General features: G+C 42.1%; 1 protein-coding gene across 1 annotated transcript in view; it reads left to right on the top strand.

Moving 5' to 3' along the window:
* Positions 1-4,914: 4,914 nt before the first annotated feature.
* Positions 4,915-18,450, top strand: part of SNTG2 (syntrophin gamma 2) — a gene marked incomplete at both ends in the record, with an annotated part of 203,545 nt that continues 190,009 nt past the window's right edge. The window contains one exon of the mRNA XM_080910387.1: positions 4,915-4,986. Coding sequence (XP_080766513.1) covers positions 4,915-4,986 — 72 coding nt within the window. The remainder of the gene's footprint in view (positions 4,987-18,450) is intronic.

Raw genomic sequence — 18,450 nt, 5'->3', positions numbered from 1 at the left:
GTTTTGTTAATCTATCGTTCTTGCATTAACATTGTTAGTCTAGAGATTTTCATTATGTATGTGAGTTTATACACTTACTACAAGCATTACTGCTATTCTTAGCTATACAATTAATGGTATGGTTTCTTATGACTGTTGTTTTACCTGCCTTCCCCCCTCCTTCTGTATTTATCACCACCCCACACCCAGTTAAACTTCCCTCTCCTTTCCCATTTCCTTCTTCAAAACAAACACTTGTACTCTGATATGTCTCCTCTCTACTGTGCCCTCACACCATCTATTGGACCATTTTATTTTTCTGGTTTCTGCAGTTACTTTAGGTTCCATACCTGCATCTGAAAATTTGGAGCTAGAAACTACAAAGTCTTTACTTCCTAACATCTCAGCTGCTTCCCCTTAACATCTCCACAAGCTCTCAAGTAGGTGGGTCACCTCCAGAACCTCAGTGTCTCCCCCCCCCTCCATGAGCTTAATCAGCACAGCCAAAGATATTCTCATGCGCTTGCTCTTCCTGGAGACAATGTCTCCATCTCCCTCCTCTCTGGAGCTCTTAGGTCCTCAAAGCAGCTTCATCAGGTTTGTTGGGGAGCCAAGGCAGAGCTCTGCCCATGGTGCTAGTAATCCACACATCTGTTTGCACCAGTGTCCAGCCCCTGTGTAGTCATCCTTTATACTGTGATAATGTCAGCCTCAGCCTCTCTGAGCTCATGTCACAAGCTCCTGCATGAGGGTAATACTACAATCCTAAACTGTCTCATGTAAAATTACGTTATTCCAAAATTACAAACTGGATTCAAAGCCACCCCAATTAATGATAACATCATTTGATTAAAAATGACTAACTAGAGACAGAAAAACTAAGAGTTGACAAATATGACTGAATGTTGACTTGTTAAAAATAATAAAACCTGTTTAGTTGAAAAAAATTAAATATGGAAATATGGGTGATGAGATTTTTATCAGCTTAAATTTGACATATTAAGACTATAAATATCGATTAAAATAAGTCATAGGTATAATTAATATTTAATAATGTTATAAAAGCTAACCTTGAAAAAGTTATAGCATAGACAGCTTATAAAAATAGAAAGGATCACATTAATTTGCCAAGTTTCTTTCCCAATAAACATAAAGAACTCCAGATACCGAACCTGTACAAAGTAGAAGGAAATAGTAAGATTGATTAGCAAAAAGCCAAAGTACTTTTCAAATGTTCATCAACGAAGCACATCCCCCCCATACACCTACACATGCACACAATGAAACTGTAAATTTGTTATTTGGAAACTGTCATAGATTACGCCAAAGGACATCTCAGCTATCCACTATCACACACATGAAGTTGCAGTCCCGATTATGGGATTCACTCCTCCTGGTGCTGTCCCTGTTTCTTCCCACAAGGACTGAATTGTGCCCATGAGTGCTGCTTCCTGGCAGCACTGTAGATGCTTTCTGAACCTAGGTCACATAGTAGTTGGAGCTTATGCCTTATTGCTTGTTCTGAGCGAGATCAGCTGCTATCCACGTGCATCCCTTGACAGTAACTGGAGGATTGTGACCTGAACATGATTCCCAGGTCACCTGAGCCTAGAAGACCTTCATGGCCAGTAACTTTCAACTCCTGATACTATGTGAGATATTTACTCATTCTTGAGATATTGTATTTCAGAAACCGGAACCCAATTCACATTTATGGTAAAAATTTACTTAGTAATTACAATATGTATAACTTAATTTCATAGTGGATGAGCCTGAAGTCATTAATTTAACCAAGTGATTTACTTAATATGATGAGAGTTGGAGCAGATTTAACATCATGCTTCCTAGTGTGATGTATTGTGATAGCCCTAAAAATATATATTAATAAATCAAACCAGGGAGAGAATTCAAACAAACAAAAAATATCAAGACTGAAGCAATTTCTGGCATAGTAACACATGACCCAGAACTAGACCTGGAGCCAAAGAAAACAAAAGAGAATGAACATCATTAGAAAAACATGTATTGTTCCAATCAGTCTTTGCTATATTAGCAAAAAAAAAATCTGATATGGAATCATAAGTTTCATACAGAGAAATGGGACTACAGTTTGGGTGTTGACTATGCCCCTAGGCCCATGTGTCAAACACCGGGTCCCTGGGGTGGCATTATAGAAAGCACTTTTAACCTTTAGTAGGCAGGTCTAATGGTTGGTCTTTTAGACATTTGCTGTGTTCCTCTGATGCAGGCAGTGGGAGCAAGAGCACCGACCATCTCCTCTCCTCTGCTTCAGAGAAATGGGGTGAGCTTATCTTGTGGTTAGTACTGACTATCAACTTAGAAGGATGTAGAGACGCCGCTAGAAGACAAAAACTGTGGGTTCACTGCTCCAGAGGCCATGGGATCTGAGAGAATAAAGCCAAATAAACGAGGTGGACTAAAGTCTTATGCAATAGCAAACTTTGCACAGATCCCCCAACAATTTATAGTCTGAGAGGTAAGAAAGGTCATGCGAGCAATGTTCTCATGAGTTCAAATTGTATCCGGTCACACAGATAAACAAAGTTCATTTGGCAAAGATATATTTTTCCACTGAGGCATAAATATTTAATTGAGTAACAGCAGCTAGCCATAAGTAATTTGAAGTAACTCGCTGCTATCTACTACATGCAGAAGTACAAAAACACATCCCAAGAATTCCTTGTTTTGAAAAAACTGAGGTCACATGTCTCTTGTCTTATTTTCCTGTGGTGTTCCCACAAGCTCCCAGAATTCTCCTCACAGCCCTCCTGGACTGTGTTCTGACATCTAGACACATGAATGAGAGAGTTTCTATATTGATTTAAGTGAGATGGGAAGACCCACTCTGAATGCCGATCATATCAATACATGGACTGGAGTAATGGATGGAATAAAAAGGAGGAATTGAATTGAGCACCAAATATTCATCTCTTCCTTCTTGACTGCAGATGCGATGTACCAGCTTCACCCAAGTTCCCACTGCCACAGCTTTCCTATCATGATGGCTGTGTGCTACATTGACAGTGTTTCTGTTAATTTGAGTTAATAGTTAAGGAGATGCTGACTCATTTGGGGGAACATTCCAGAAAGAACTCTACTTGCACCATGGAAACCTCTGAGTCAAACTTCAGGAAATTCACATCACATAGGCCCGCTCAGGTTTTTGGATGGTCAGTGTTTTGCTGTTAACTTTTATGAACCGGAGCTTCACTGTTTTGGAAATGAAGTAGCAGAACTCTGATGAGCAACCTTAGCTACTAATACACACGATCTGTGAAACTATAGTTCAAGGCTGAATTGTCTAGCTTCCCAAGGAGCCCCAGTGTGTGTCAAGTTGTCAAGTATTGTGAATCAAGGATCATGGAGTGTGCACAGAATGGGCTCCAGGCTCCAGTGATCACCAAGAAAGACACAGTATTTAGAACCAAAAAAAAAAAAAAAAAAAAAAAAAAAAAAGATTTCAGCAAAAGATGCCCCCCTTTTTCTTACTTGCTAAATTTGTACTAACATCCAGTCTACCAACTCTAACACGATGAATAACTACATACTTGCCTCTCCTTCAGACTATGGGATGAATCTTCACTTTGTATTTCAGGTAAAAGTCTATCTTTAGACCTTTGATTTCCCAGAGATTGAACTCATGTAGTTTTCAAAATGCAGCGTCAAATGAGTTGTATGATCTCATTCTTATGCTAGGATTCTCTACAAACAAAAATCGCTAAACATCCCTTGTCTGGTCAGCGAAGGCATGCTTTTTATACTGGAAAAGCCTAAGAGGATGGTTGTACACCTCTTTTTCCACGAATCAAAGCTGCGGAATTGTAGGCAGAAGAGAAATAAGAGTTGGGAACCTGGAAAGCCTTGCTCACGTACTGCTGGGTCACAAACTCAGGGCTGCTTAGGTTTTAGCTGTGAATGGTTTGTTCCATATTTGTTTGTCCATCGAGAGCCTTCAAAACCCCACATAAGACTTGCAGTTCTCCCTAACAGTGCAGCAGTAAAGTCAAGATAAGCATCTCAGGATGCTGTTCACTGGCACATTCATGCCTGTGAGTGATAGGGCTAGGGTCCCAATATCACTTTTACGATATTTCTTTTGACACAGATTAGATCAAATAAGAGACACTCTTCGCTTGGACTGGTGACTGGAGGCAGAGTAAAATCTGGGGCATAGACCCCAGAGTGCCCTTCAGAGTGGGGGTTGAAGCCTAAGTAGATGCCAAGAGAGGAAAAGATAGGCATACAGGAATGGAGACCCCTAATGCTTTCTTTTTCCCCAGAAGTGGGTCCTCATAGTAGCTAGGCTAGGTTATGGTGTGGAAATCCGGAAACACCATAAGGACACAATGCAGTTGTCACGACAAAGCACCACCACACTCAGAATCTAACAAGCTTTGCGAACAGAAGTGGCCAGGAAGCATCCTTAAGTGCCAGTGATGGTATCAGCAGAATCCACTGGGAATAGCTTCCTGGTCCCCAGTGGCCCAAGTTCCCGGTTAGCCTTCCAGCCCAAGGATGGTGCGCATCCGAGCCTGTTTCAGCTCGGTACTTTGCTGACCAAGGTGGGGGAAGTGATAGTCCCCCGCAAGGAGGTGGGGGCCGGCTTTACAGTTCCCACAAACCAGTCAGTACAACCATCACTGACTGGAGGTGGTAGGGCAGAGCTGGTGGGCGGGGTTACCGGGCATAAGGCGGGGCTTGATGGTAACGGGCGGGGCTTAGTGGGCGGTGAGCAGAGTAGTAGGGGCCGGGCTGTTGGGAGGTGGGCGGGGTTCCGTGCCTGCCCTGCTTGCTAGCGCAGTGGCTGCTGGCTCTGTCCGCCCCAGCCCGTCCACAGAGGGGCGCGGGCTCCGTGCAGGCGCTGGACTTAGGAGCTCCGGAGCCCGAAGCGCACGCCTAGTCGCGTGGGCGGCGATGAGCGCCGAGGGATCGCAGTCCCTGGCCGCCCCCCGCGGGCGTCCTAGTCACCTACTGGTGCCCGCGCGGGTGAGTGGGGTCCCCTGGAGGCCCTCTGAGTCCCTTCAGTCTCCCTGCCTCCCCTCCTCTTCCAGCGTCTCCTCCTTTCTTGTGTCCCCCTTTCCCGGTGGCTCTTGTGGGCGGGGGTTGGCTCTGGGCCCTGGGCAGAGTGGATACCACAAGCCCCTGGGCACCGCAGTCTTGTCTTCCTTTCCTCACAGTTACCAGCGTGCAGGTTTTTGTTTTCTTTAACATCTGGGTCATGGGGCACAGGTGCCTTCCTTTACTGCGCGGTAACTGAGATCTTCCAGACCGTGGGGTTTGGGCTCTGCCCAGCGTTTCTTCCAAGGAGTGGTCTCTCTGGTCCCAGGCAGGTGCTCTTGCAGCAACTCAGACACTATGCAGGGGTTCTTGTCTCCTTGATGAGGTGTGGTGTCAGCTACCTCTGCCTATCACTCGGGCCAACAGCTCCGTATCTCCAGAAGCCAAGAAGATGCTGATGGGCCAACTTTGCAACTTGTTTTAAAAAGTCTATTCTAGGTCCTAACCACCCACCCCACCCCCCCCCCCCTATTTTTTCTTTTAAACGGAACTATTGATTGACAAAACCCTGCAATGTTGATTTAAACAAAACAAAACAAAAAAAAAAAAAAAACGGAAAGTTCTTGGAAACCTTCAAGTTGCCACCCACACATCACAACCAAGTGTTCTGGAAAGGGTGCAAGACAGCAGCTGTTTATCATGGCCTTAAGAAGCTGTGCTCCTGTGTCCTGGGTTGCAGTCACGCCTCCTCTTTAACTCTGCTCAAATGCCCAAACCTTTCAGGTCCTTTTAGGGTAACAAAGGTTTCTAAGACTGTAGACTGGAGTGGTTGCTAACTGTTCAGTCACAATCCTTCAGAAACAGCTAGTGCATGGTGTGGTCTGTTTAATGTGTTGAGACCAGTGTATCTGCTTTGCAAGTTGAACAATCCTAGAGAGTCCTGTGGCATCTTCAACATTTTGGGTGGAATGCGGTGCGATTTTGGTTTTTGATTGTTTGTTTTTAATACTTTGTAGTGTGAACAGTTACCCAAGTACAGCAGATGGGACTCATGCCTTAGATAACACTTAGATTACCTGGAAATAGAAGGAAACAAGTATCCCTGGCTTTGTGACATATTTTTCTCAGGACTTTAATAGAATGTCCTCCCACGGTGCATTTTGGGAAATATTCTTGCAACAAGTCTTGTTAGTAACTGTTATCATTAGAGGAAGATCCAAAGTGATTTATTTTACTTTGAATGTACCCATGAGTTTTAGCAGACTTCAGTTTGAAGTGTATGCATTACACAGAAGCCTTCCAAAAAGCTTGCTGAACTCCATGTCAATCACTAAGTTGCTAGACAGTCCAAGACCTGTGCAGCAACTTATGTGTAACAGGAGCCTTGATGATGTCAAATGGCCGTTCAGAACTTTACTTGAAGGGAGCTGTTGTCACTGGTGAGGCCATACAGTTCCTTAGTCATGCAGAACATACCTGTGGGTTGCAGTAATTGCTAACCCCCAATGTGTGAGGTTTGAGGTCGTATTCAAAGTAAATCTTCCAAGATTGACATTTACACATTCTCAGTATCCCAGGATTGTGTTAACTGTACTTCATGCTGCAGCATTTGAAACTCTGATGGATGGTGCCTAACAAATCCCTGGAGCATAGACATCTTTGAATAATTCTACAGTTTCTTAACAATTACTGTACAAAACATTGTTGAACTTACAACGCCTAGCTATGCAATGGCTTCAGTTAACAGAATTTAGAACATCTACTTAGAAAAATAATTATAAACAAAGATGGTACTGGATCTATTGTAGTCCTAATTTTAATTTTTCTGTCTGAAGTGAAAAATAGAATGTATTCTTTATAATGGCTGCTTATTTGAATCGTAGCAATTGGGCCAGATTTGGTGTCTCACACACATTTTCTAAGTTAAGTCATTTCCTTAAGTTCTATTCTGAGAATCAACCATTCCATAGGCCGAGAGTCTGCAGTTCTCAGCAGGACTTGTGTTTACTGAGTATTTTTGTTTTAAGTGGTCACCCTTCAATACACAACAGTGTGAACGGGTAGGCTGCAGATTAATAGGATGATCTACCCTCCCCTGGCTGTGGGAAGGTGCAGAGATTTCTAGACATTCTGAAGGCACACTTAGTAGTGGTATCACTTAGTCGAGCACGTGCGTGTGTGTGTGTGTGTGTGTGTGTGTGTGAGAGAGAGAGAGAGAGAGAGAGAGAGAGAGAGAGAGAGAGAGAGAACTTCTATTACTGCAGAGATTAAGTTAAGCAGGCACTGTAGGATCCCAATTCTTCCCTTTGTTTCCTGTTCCTGTTATATGCCATTCTTTCTTTCAGACACTTTTGATCTCACCAGTAGAATTTCTTTTGGTGCCTGTGACATCATAGGCCAAATCCATGTATATTAAAATAGGGAGTTACTTGATTTTTACCAGGAGAAATATTTCATGGTGAACATATGAACAGGACCTAATTTAGAGAACTGTATTTACATGTCAAAAATATCAGAAATTAAATTGGTCTTTTTTTTCTAAAATATATATATCTACTTATCTGTATAGTTTTCAGTTTTACCCTAGGCTTGCACACACACTTTTGAGGAACCAGAGGAGGTGGTGTTGAAGCATGCGATGAGAGGAAAGCCATTGTATTCGGATCCCTTGTTATTAAATGGTTACCTTCCCAGGGCTTTTTGCTTTGAAATGTGAGCATTTGTAACTAATCACATCAGGTAAGGTGAGTTCCACAGAAGAAGGGCCTCCTCTTTCTGCCTTCTCCCCTGTGCTGTGTTAGAGACTCATTGATAAGCATTGGAGAAAACTAGCAACCCCAGCCTGGGAAGCCCATTTACCCACTGAAGCAGTGGAGAGAGAGAGAGACAGACAAACAGTGAGAGAAAGAGAGAGAGAGAGAGAGAGAGAGAGAGAGAGAGAGAGAGAGGGAGGGAGGGAGGGAGGGAGGGAGGGAGGGAGGGAGAGAGAGAGAGAGAGAGAGAGAGAGAGAGAGAGAGAGAGAGAGAGAGAGAGCAGTTCTTATTGGTCATTTGCATTCTGACACCAGTCGCCCTTAGCAATTAATTGTCATTTAAAATGACAATTTCCATATAATTTCCATGTCAGTGTAGTACACTGTGACACTATTGATACATGCATGCATTATACATAGTTTAGGTAGTATGGATCTCAGAAACTGGCTATTCAGTTAGATTGAGCAATTTCGTTGCATCGAATGAAATAAAAAAGGCATCTAAAGGTCTTCTAGGGAAAAGACGTTAACAATTTCGTGAAAGGCACTTGGGTTTTATACTGGTGAGTCCATTAACCACTCATGCCCTGAGCTCACATGGGGTTGGAAAAGTTGCGTTGTTTTCTGCTAACAGGAGGTGGTGCTGTCTCCTAGGCCTTACTAGAGTTCCATTCAGACTGTGGAAGCCGGCTTATCCCTTCTATTTCTGCACTAAGCTCCCCTTTCGGACTTGATCCCCACTCCAGGCCATTCCTGGCTTCCTCTGGGAGCGCTGGCTGTTCCTCTCTAGCCCCAAGGACACACAGGGCATCTTTAAAATCCTATCCTGCCCAGTGACAGCTGAAACTCTCCCCTGAATGCTTCAACACATGCTATTAAAAAGTACTGTGAGGATTATGTGATTCTTTTTCAGTCTGAATTTCCTTGTTAAATATTTCTTTTCAGACCCGGCATTATTATTCATCCGTTACATTTTTATTAGGCAAATAATTAAGATTTAAGGAAAGCGACGATGCCATTTTAGCTTATTTAAGGCTGTAATTGCAAAGTTATAAAACTGTCAGGTTATATTTTTAACACATAAGGTATTCTAATTTCAGAGACCACTTTCTCTGAAATTTTTAAATTTTCATTCAGTTTGACCTGTTTTATCTCCATTTCCTCTATGTGCCTAACACATTATCTGCCTTAATATTTACAGTACTGTTTTTTGTCCTGTGGAAGAAGGATGCTGATTCTAAACCGTCAGCATTTTGACTTAACCAGCTTGGATAGGCACCAAAATCCATTTGACGTTTGGATAGATTCCACTTGGTTACAGCACTGACTTGTATTACGATAAATACAATCACATGAGATATTAAAATCACCATGTGTGTCACTGTGGCCATTGACTTTCATTTTTTGGATTTATTTCTCTCATCACTGTTCCTTGGACCCCAGGAACAAATGTATACCTCTCTCCAGACGGTAGTAAATTCATTTAAGCCCTGACCAATGAAGAATAAATGTATCTATTTTCATTTTAATTGAAGTAAGTGAATGACAAAGATCACATAGCACTGTTGAATCTCATTCCTAGAACTGATTCAAATAGTTAGAGATCTACGTAGAAGGACTTTGTTATAGGTAAAATATAACCCCGGGATTTTACCGGGTTTCATTATAAACAGTCCATATTTGTGAAGTGTGGTATAATTGTCAGTAGTCCCAGTAAAATCTATAATTTGTTTTTCACGAGAAACAAATATTTTGCATCTAGGACATTCCCACACTGCTGGGTGACTCAGCTTTTAGAAGTTGAACAAAGAAATCCTCCTCCTCTTTCCCTTTCCAAGATGAGGTAAAAGAGAGGGAGTGGGGCACCCCCAATTTGTGTCTCCAGTTCTCTGATTTTTCCTGTGACAAGAGGTATCATGCTGCAATGCACTTGCTGAGCATGTCATCTGCCCCACTGAGGACAAGGCTGACCCCATGGCCCCAGTCCCAGACCTCTATGCCTTTGTCTGCAGGCAGATTCTCAGCTTTAGTGTGTATTGACTACTGCTCCTCTTCCTCACCCAATATGGTGACTGTTCCAATTGTGTTTTCACACTAGGATGTATAGGGTAGCCACTGGAAGCTATTTTTGCATAACCTCTTGTCTGTTCCTTGGTCTGGTCCCGAGGCTCCCCAAACCATGCCGCTACTTCATTCTGTGCCCCACAAAGTTGTCTACAAGCCATCATGGTTGAACCTGCTCTGTTTGAGGGTTCATAGAGAACACCTTCTACTAAACCCTGAACTGAATTTTCTGTCTGACATCTGCATGTCTGAGCATCGTAGAGTCAACCCCTGGCCTGTGTTGACTATTTAGACTGTGCCCTCTAAACGTTTGGCCTTGATTTTCGAACTTTTATTGGGTAGTTTCATGTCCTGGACAGTCCTGATCGTCCAACATTGCCCTAGCTTCCCTATCACTGGCTCATTCTAGTCGCTGTTGAAGCCAGAACTTCCCACCAGCACCCACTGCTGTCTGTATGGTTTGCTCACAAGCTTCCCTGTGCCATCCTCAGGAGCAGTGTGCCTGAATTTCAGAAGGGACAGTTCCAGCTCTGATAACAATAGTATCCCCAAACGAGTAGCAATTATGCCCTTTGCCTTGGGAGGAGGAGGCAACGCTGAGGCATAGCCTGTCTCGGTTGATGTTGTTGTGTACTATTATGAATGAGAGGAGAAAGCTCTGATTCTAGCTCTTGAACCGATCACTTACTTTACACTGATTATTAGCTTATTGATGTTTCACTAAAATTATGCCATTTTTTAACAGTAGCTAAATCTTAATTTTACACATCGGTATAACCATTAATGGTTAAATGTAATTTATTCTGTTCCCTGTGCTGAAGATTGTCTTAGTGATTTCTTCAGGTAATTATACTTCTTCAAATGGCTCTATCGGTTTGACTTTTTGCACTGTAATTACCTAGAGTGTTCATTATGTCCCTAGTGTTGTGAAATTACTTCTCCTACCTTAAACCTGGGATGTTAAGGCTCCACGGGGGCCAGAAACAGCCTGTTTAGAACCACATGCTGGTGTTGACATTGTCGGCTTAAGTTACATTCTCTTATTTATTTTCTAGATATTGAGAGAAAGGCCACCTTATTAATAGTTAAAACGTACCCTGTGTTTGGTACCACTGTGTCCATTTCCGACAAGCATTATCCTTTGGCTGGTGCTAAAGATGTCAAAGGGACATTCTGCCTGCTTGCAACATTGTTTCACAGTAATACTCCAACTCCAGCTTTTTTTTTTTTTAAATGCTGTTGTTTTTGCAGCAAGATAGTATCTTGTCCTGGTGTAATTAGACACATCAGTTCAGTAAGTACTTCCTGTGCTCTCAGAGAGGGACTGAGCATGTGCAGGGTGAGTACCACCACCAGTCTCTGGAAAGTGAGAGTTCATGATGCTGAAGAATATGCCCTTTAGAAAACGCTGTGTGATTGTGAGTGTGACCATAAGCATGTAGGCACAACTTACAGGACTTGTCTGAGCCACCTGTGGTCCCCCCATATACTTACTGTAGACTAAAGATACTAGTGCAATGGGATGCAGATAGAGACTTGGCTTGGCCTACAAGGCTTTATTTATCTTTGTTGTTTTAGGACACTGGGTTCCTCATGTAGTCCAAGAAGACTTTAAACATCTGATTCTCTTGCTTCTGCCTCTCAAGTGTTAGGTTTACAGGTGTGCGGCATTGTATTTGGCTGGCTTCCTGAAGACCTAAAGGAGCAGATTCTTTGCCCATGCTTGTGACCAGAATCATCAGAAATATATGCAGAGGTTATTGAGAGAGGTTTGCATATGAAGAAAGGAAAGCCATAAGAGGCGCACATTTTATGGTTATTGTTGAGGGAAGTTTTTGGGATATGAGCACATCCGTGAGTCCACTGATCAATGGAGGCCTAGAGGGAGTGGCTCCACCTCTTTGGCAGCTTCCTTTGTGTGGGTAGGGGAATCTGTGAGCCAGTCAATAATAATTTGAGAACCAGAGGTGAAGGAACCGAAAGAACAGCTTGTGTGAGGGTTGAGAGGAAGAGGATGCAGAGCTGAGAGTTTGCAGAGAGACCTGCCTGCTCAGCCTTAGAGGCAGAGATAGAGTTGAGGGACTTCTGTGCAGCCTGTACCACAAAAGTACACATGCATCATAAATGTGCTAGTTACACAGGTATGTTATGCCTATACATCCCACACTTGCATGCTTCATGCCACAATGTGTATACAAACAATACACATTATGTATACACAGACATAACATGTCCATGTGTATACACATTACCAATATGCACATACCAGTCAGTATAAGTGCATGTACATAGCATATGCATTTGTACATCTGCACAAGTGTATATACTATAAACAGCATGTGGATCCACATTCATATAAGTTATGTACACGCAAAGCTCAGAGAGCACCTGTACACTGTGCACATACTTGCAACTCATAACATACACACAGGCAGGTAACAGACATGTAGCACACATGTTTAGCTAACACATATGCTCATTCACTATATAGAGCACACATGTACACACTATAGCTGTTTCTGTGGAACTGTGGCTATTAGAGCAAAGATTTTTATTTCCCTTGCACACTCATAGTGGAAGAGATTCAGAGTTCTAGTACCTGCTCAGAAAGACAGGGGACTCACAGATGGTGGCCCAGGTCCATTTGGGGACCTTACTTCTCTGAAGGCAGATCATTGCTCTCCTGCCTGATACTTCCATAGCTTTGATTCTCACTTTTGGGACAGGTTCCGAGTTTGGTAGTTTTGTCCCTATTGGATCATCTCTGTAAGGGTGGCCATCGTCACCCTGGTGGAGTTGTGTGAAGTCATGACCATCATTGTATTCCTTTGTCAGAAGCAAGTGGAGAGCCTGGTGACTCCATTCAGTTATACAAACCTAGAACCCTCACGGTTCCTGCAAAGGGCAGCTGGGTTCTGTCAAACTGAGCTAGGCTCTCCACTGAGGCTTCTTTGGCAAACATTTAATATATTTGGTAAGTCTTGGCTCTGCCTTACCATATGTCTTCCATAGGGAGTAGAAGTATGGTCTCCTAAACTTAAAGCTACATCTTAACGATCTATGAAATTACATGTGGTTAATATTGCCTTATTCGGAGGTTGTGATGGAGATGTAATTTCTTTATAAAGTTTAAGTGTTTAATTGACAAATGTATATATATTCAAAGTATGTAGCATGATCTTCATTATATGAATAACATGTAGTTAGTATATTATGTATAATCCAAATTATGTAACATGCATCACCTCCCATTTTGACCATTTTGGGAATATGAGAATGTGGCCAAGACATTTGAGTTATGTGCCTGTCTTTCTCTCAGCAATCTCAAGAACCACAAAGCCTTTTCTTCTAGCCAGTTCTCTCTTCCAGCTGTTGGTACCCACCGTTTCTCCCTCTTCTTGTGGGAGTGCAGCAGTTTGGACTCCATAGGCAAGCGGGCGTGCAGGGCTTTCCTCTAAGTTAAGGATTCAGAGAGGACCCACTCTGGAAGCTGAATGGTGTTAAACAGAGGATGTGGACTCCGTTGAAACAAGTTTTTGTTTTGGGTTGTTGTTGTTTTGTTGTTGCTGTTTACTCAAGAGGAAAGACCTTTCTCAAAATTGATAGTCCCAATTCTAGAAGTTTCATTCAAATTTCTTGATATTAAGAAAAGTCAAACTGATAAAAAATGCTTTATAATTCAGTTTATAATAACAGAATACTTAATACATTTGTGAACTAGAGTATCATCTTGGATAGTTTTTCTTATGTATTAACCTTCTGTTTATAAAGTATATTTTGCTATTTATTTTACCTTATTCATTTATTTTGGTTTTGTTGAGATAAAGTCTTACCTTACCACATGGCCCAGAAAAGCCTTGAACTTGAATACTTTTTGCCTCAGAGTCCCCAAAGCCAAACTTCCTAGAGTACAATGCCAGGCCTGGTTCCTTTTCCAATTTGTCTTTTACTTTGTCTTTTAGTTATAACTCCAGAGAGCAATATTTTGTGTAAAAAATGGCATCTTAAAAGTTCTATAAAGATATGACATTTCTTTGAAGCTGCACTGGCTAAGGCTTTATAGACTTCCTGTAATTGCTTTAGAAGAAAAATATCTAAAGTCAACACTGTCTAAATTGGTGTTTAGGATTTGAAATGCAGTAAAAACTGGTTTATAACTCAAAAAGTGTTATAATGTAAAAAAATGGTATTGAAAAAATAAGTTTATTTATTTGAAATCCAAAAAGATATGAAAAAGTGCTGGAAACTTCCAAAATTGTTTTTATTTAAACTGTCTTGAAACTAGAGCAATATATAATCTTTTAAATCTTAAAAGCATTTTGCTAATTAAAAATATTTTTCAGATATTTTTCGTGGTTAAAAAATTAAAACCTACTTTATTACAAATTTTCAAAATATGATACATTTTTCTAACTATAATCAAGCTACACGACAGATCTCTGGGTTTAACTGAAACAGTGTCTTTGACCAACATTTTTTAACCCCAGGTGGTTGTGGTTAAACCCTGTAGCCTTTAATCCCAGCACTCAGGAGGCAGAGACAGGTGGATCTCTGTGAGTGCAAGGCCAGTGTGATCTACAGAAGAAATTCCAGGACAGGGAGAACTACACACAGAGAAACACTGTGTCAAAAAAAATACATACATACATACATACATACATACATACATACATACATACATACATAACATACACACATACATACATACATACATACATACATACATAACATACACACACACACATAATACATACATACATAACATACATAACATAACATACATACATACATACATACATACATAACATACATAACATAACATACGTGCATACATACACACATGACTGTGTATGTATGTATGTATGTAGTTGTGATATCAAATGTGCATAACTGACATTTAGGATTTAAAAGTAACAAAGTACTTTAAAATAGGAGAAATTATATTCTAATTAAGAAACTGCTAAGAGCCAATGATAATGAAATGATTAATCACACACATAGGATGCCCTCCTCTTCTGTACACAAAATGAATTGTACTGGATGAGCATCTAACGCGATGTTAAGGATGTTAATTATTATGATTTAATGATGAAAATTAATTTCTAAGGCTGGCTTGGTGCCACTTGCTTGTAATTCCAGCAATTTAGGAAGCTAAGATGGGAGGGATACAAAGTTCAAGGGCAGGTTGGGCAACACACCCTGTCTCTAAAAAATTAAAAGAAGGGTAAGGATAATAGGTCAGTAAAATGACATTGTTCCTAGCTCGGGAGGAATCCCAGGATTCTTGAGAGAAAGGGAAGGGGGAGGGAGAGAGGGGGAAAGGGGGAGAGAGGAAGAGAGAGGGAAGGTGGACATTATTAGGTTGGGCAATGTTACAGCCCAGATACATACTTTGCTATGAACACACACCACACTATATGTTAAAATCAGTCTCAGTGGTGGATGGAGAACTGCTGATTAGACCATGTGTGGGGTGGTGGGGTAAGATGGAACAACTGTCTGATTAGGGTGAAGTACAGATCTCCATGAAGTAGCTGTCTCTGAGCAAAGGTGCTTCTCTGTGTCCTGTATAATTATTCTCACCCAGGGGCGGCCAGGCCTGGCACAGATCTCTGAAGAGTCTCAGTGCCTTGGGTATTCATTTCAGTCATTTCCTCAGAGAACCTTGCTTTCTTATTAAGGCAGAGATAAATCCTTGGAGCTTGGCATTAAGAAGGCAGGGAGTAGGGAGTTTATTTGGAAGCCCCCAGGCCCCACACTTCATTGTTTACCACATTTAAACCCTCTGATTGGGAAGGAGAAAGAATATGGGAGGCAAAAGTCCATGCATATGCAACAGGAAGATGGCCAGGCCGGTTGATCTGGGCTGGGGCTGCTCTGAGAACTGCTACCTGGGTAGAGTCCAGGATACCAGCCGCTGCTACAAGCTGTGAATTTCTGGCACCCTCTGTGGTCTGAATGCCTTCAAGCTTCTGAGGTTGTGTGGGTAGTTCGTACCAGTACCTCAGTATAGAATGTGTGTGAAGTGTAGGAGAGCCTGTGGAAGAAATAGTTCCTGGGCTCCCTGTACTTGGTTTGGTTGGGACACAGGCTGTTCCTAAAATCCAGACATGCTCATCTGTTTTTGTAAGTCAGGATCATTTTATTAAAGTATATATCATTTGTTTCTGGTTTAGATTGTTTAGCATTATTTCTCTCAGACACATGTAATTTGTGGAGTGGTATTTAGTCCTTTTCTGTAATGCAGGTGAGGTAACTGATCCCTCTTTGATAAATTGACCTCCTGGTGAGTTAATTTACCTACACCTGTGTTAACAGAGCCTCTGTAGGGCTAAATGGCCTGCTCTCACATTACCCGAGTCATTCTAGGGTTAATTGTCACGTATGTGAGTTAAATTTCAGAGTGGGTTTTCAAGAGAGTATTCAAAGTTGACACCTACAGGACATTCTGCTGTCTGCTTTCCTACTGAGTGGGGAAGACTCGGGTTTGTCTAAAAATAACTTTCAGAAAATAGCTGCTCTACTCCCTCTAACATTTTTTGGGGGGGCAACATATTGGTAAACTTTGAGAACACCATCGGAGCTGGTGTTTGGGAGGTGTTCACCCATGCCTTACAATGATGGATTTCACACTGTACTCACCCTCACTGATATCAAACCCTATTAGCTTTGTTACTGGTGTCATGTATGGCTTTGAGCTAAGCTGTTTAGACCAGATAGTGCTGACCGAGGATGAGAACCCAGACTGGACTTGGCTCATTTCTCATCCATACATCTGCTATCTATGTGTTCATGAGTCTACAAGCAGGGCACCAATGGAAACTTACTGTGTCCTGTGGACCCCTGTCTCTGTTCCTTTGCAATGTCCTGCTGGACTACCTGGAATCCCTAATGTGAAGCAGGGTGCATGTTTTTACTTAGGAGGTTTCTTGAGACAGCCACATCAGCCTCTGGGTGATCCTGAGTTGCACACAGAAATAGAACGATGCCTGTGTGGATGTGGAACTGACTGGTCATCTTCAAGGATCTGTTGTCTCTGCTGAGAAGGGTCTCTTCCTCAACATCCCCCAGCTCAATAATGCTTACTGTTATGCCTGCTCTACTAAGCTCTAGTGGAGGTTGTAATCATTTGAAACAGATCATGGTAACCTACAACAGTTTTCAGTGTCTTGCTTTCTGAAGGCATGCTGACACTGGAGTCCCTGTGGCCTGCCAAGGGCACATCCTCCTTCCTTTAGAACTCTTGGGTGAACTAAAATGGAATTCCATGTTCTCAACTACTTCAAACATCTTTTGATTTGTATTTCCCCATTCTCATTCCTTTCCCTCTTGATTCTGTCTCACCTGGGTTACAGCCTGTCCTGGTTCTGGCTTAAGGTCTCTGCTTCCTGAATCCTTGTAAGATAGAAACATCAGTCTTCTGCTCCCATTGCCACAGCTACGAGCCACGTTCCCCACAGGGTCTCCTTAGCTATGATGGATTGAACTTCCGCAAGCCAAGAGCCCAACTGAGTCCTTGGCTCTTTAAGTCACTTCCGTAAGGGGCTAGGAACGTAGCTAATGGGAATGGTAGGATCTGGCTGGACACCAGGACTCCAGGAGCAGACCTGTTTTGATTTCTTACTCAGTGGAGGATTAACAAATAGAATTCTGAGTTACAGCTTCCTGAGGACCCTCCATACCAGTCCATCTTTTCCTGGATCCTATGTTGTAAGCGTAGTCACTTTGTTTCCTCACCGCTGTTGGGTCATCTTGAATTCGGTCTGCCTTGTTCTGCTTATGAGCACATTTCCAGGGAAACAGCATCAACTAGTGATGGTTGTTTCAGAGCTGAGCTGCTGTCTGGGGTTGGGTGTAGTAGAGGATGAGCTGGACATCCAGCTAAGTGTGGCAGCGGTGGGTTTCCCCATCCCAGAGAAGCCCTGGCTCTGACAGTAGTGAGAATGTACCACTGCTTTGTAGCTATGACTTTTCCATGTCCCACTTAACTGTAATCTGTTTAACCATATCAGGTTAAAGTGTAGAACAGTGGGGTTTGGGTTCTGGCTTCCCGGAAATGGCATCAGCCTTGGCAACAGACATAATGAGTTGAGTTGAGTATCTTTACCTACAAAACAGAGGCTATGCCTCCCCGTGGATGGAAATGTTGTCTTCTTCAACTACAATACTCAGTAATGAAGCCAAATAAAGAAAATAGAAAAACTGTATTAAAGAGAGACCGGAGGAGACTTCAGATCTGGCTGGAAAAGGCATATAAATTAGAAAACTAAAAGTTTAAGAAGGGAGAAAGAGAGAAGATAGTACTAACCCCAAGTAGAGAATAAACACAGCCTCTAGCAAGCAGGAGCCTGGTTCTGACCTGGTCATTGGCCTAACTCCTTCAGTAGCTGGAGATTTGGGAGGACAGACACAGGTTAATATTGGTAATTTGACTTTGAACAAGAGTCTTATTCTTTTGTTGTCATGTCATGAAACTGGGTAATGCCTGATTCATGTCACTTGCTTTTTGTGATCTCAGAGCTGTAGAAATTACAACTTTTACTACTCTGGGTCTTGAGATTTTAAAACCTTTACAGATAGACCTCATGATTTGAGAAATATTCACCATTATGTGAATCCAAAACCTACTTAAAAA

The sequence above is a fragment of the Micromys minutus genome (genome assembly GCF_963924665.1).
Source record: "Micromys minutus genome assembly, chromosome: 1".
Classification (NCBI taxonomy): Eukaryota; Metazoa; Chordata; class Mammalia; order Rodentia; family Muridae; genus Micromys; species Micromys minutus.
This window is presented reverse-complemented; position numbering and strand designations above follow the sequence as displayed.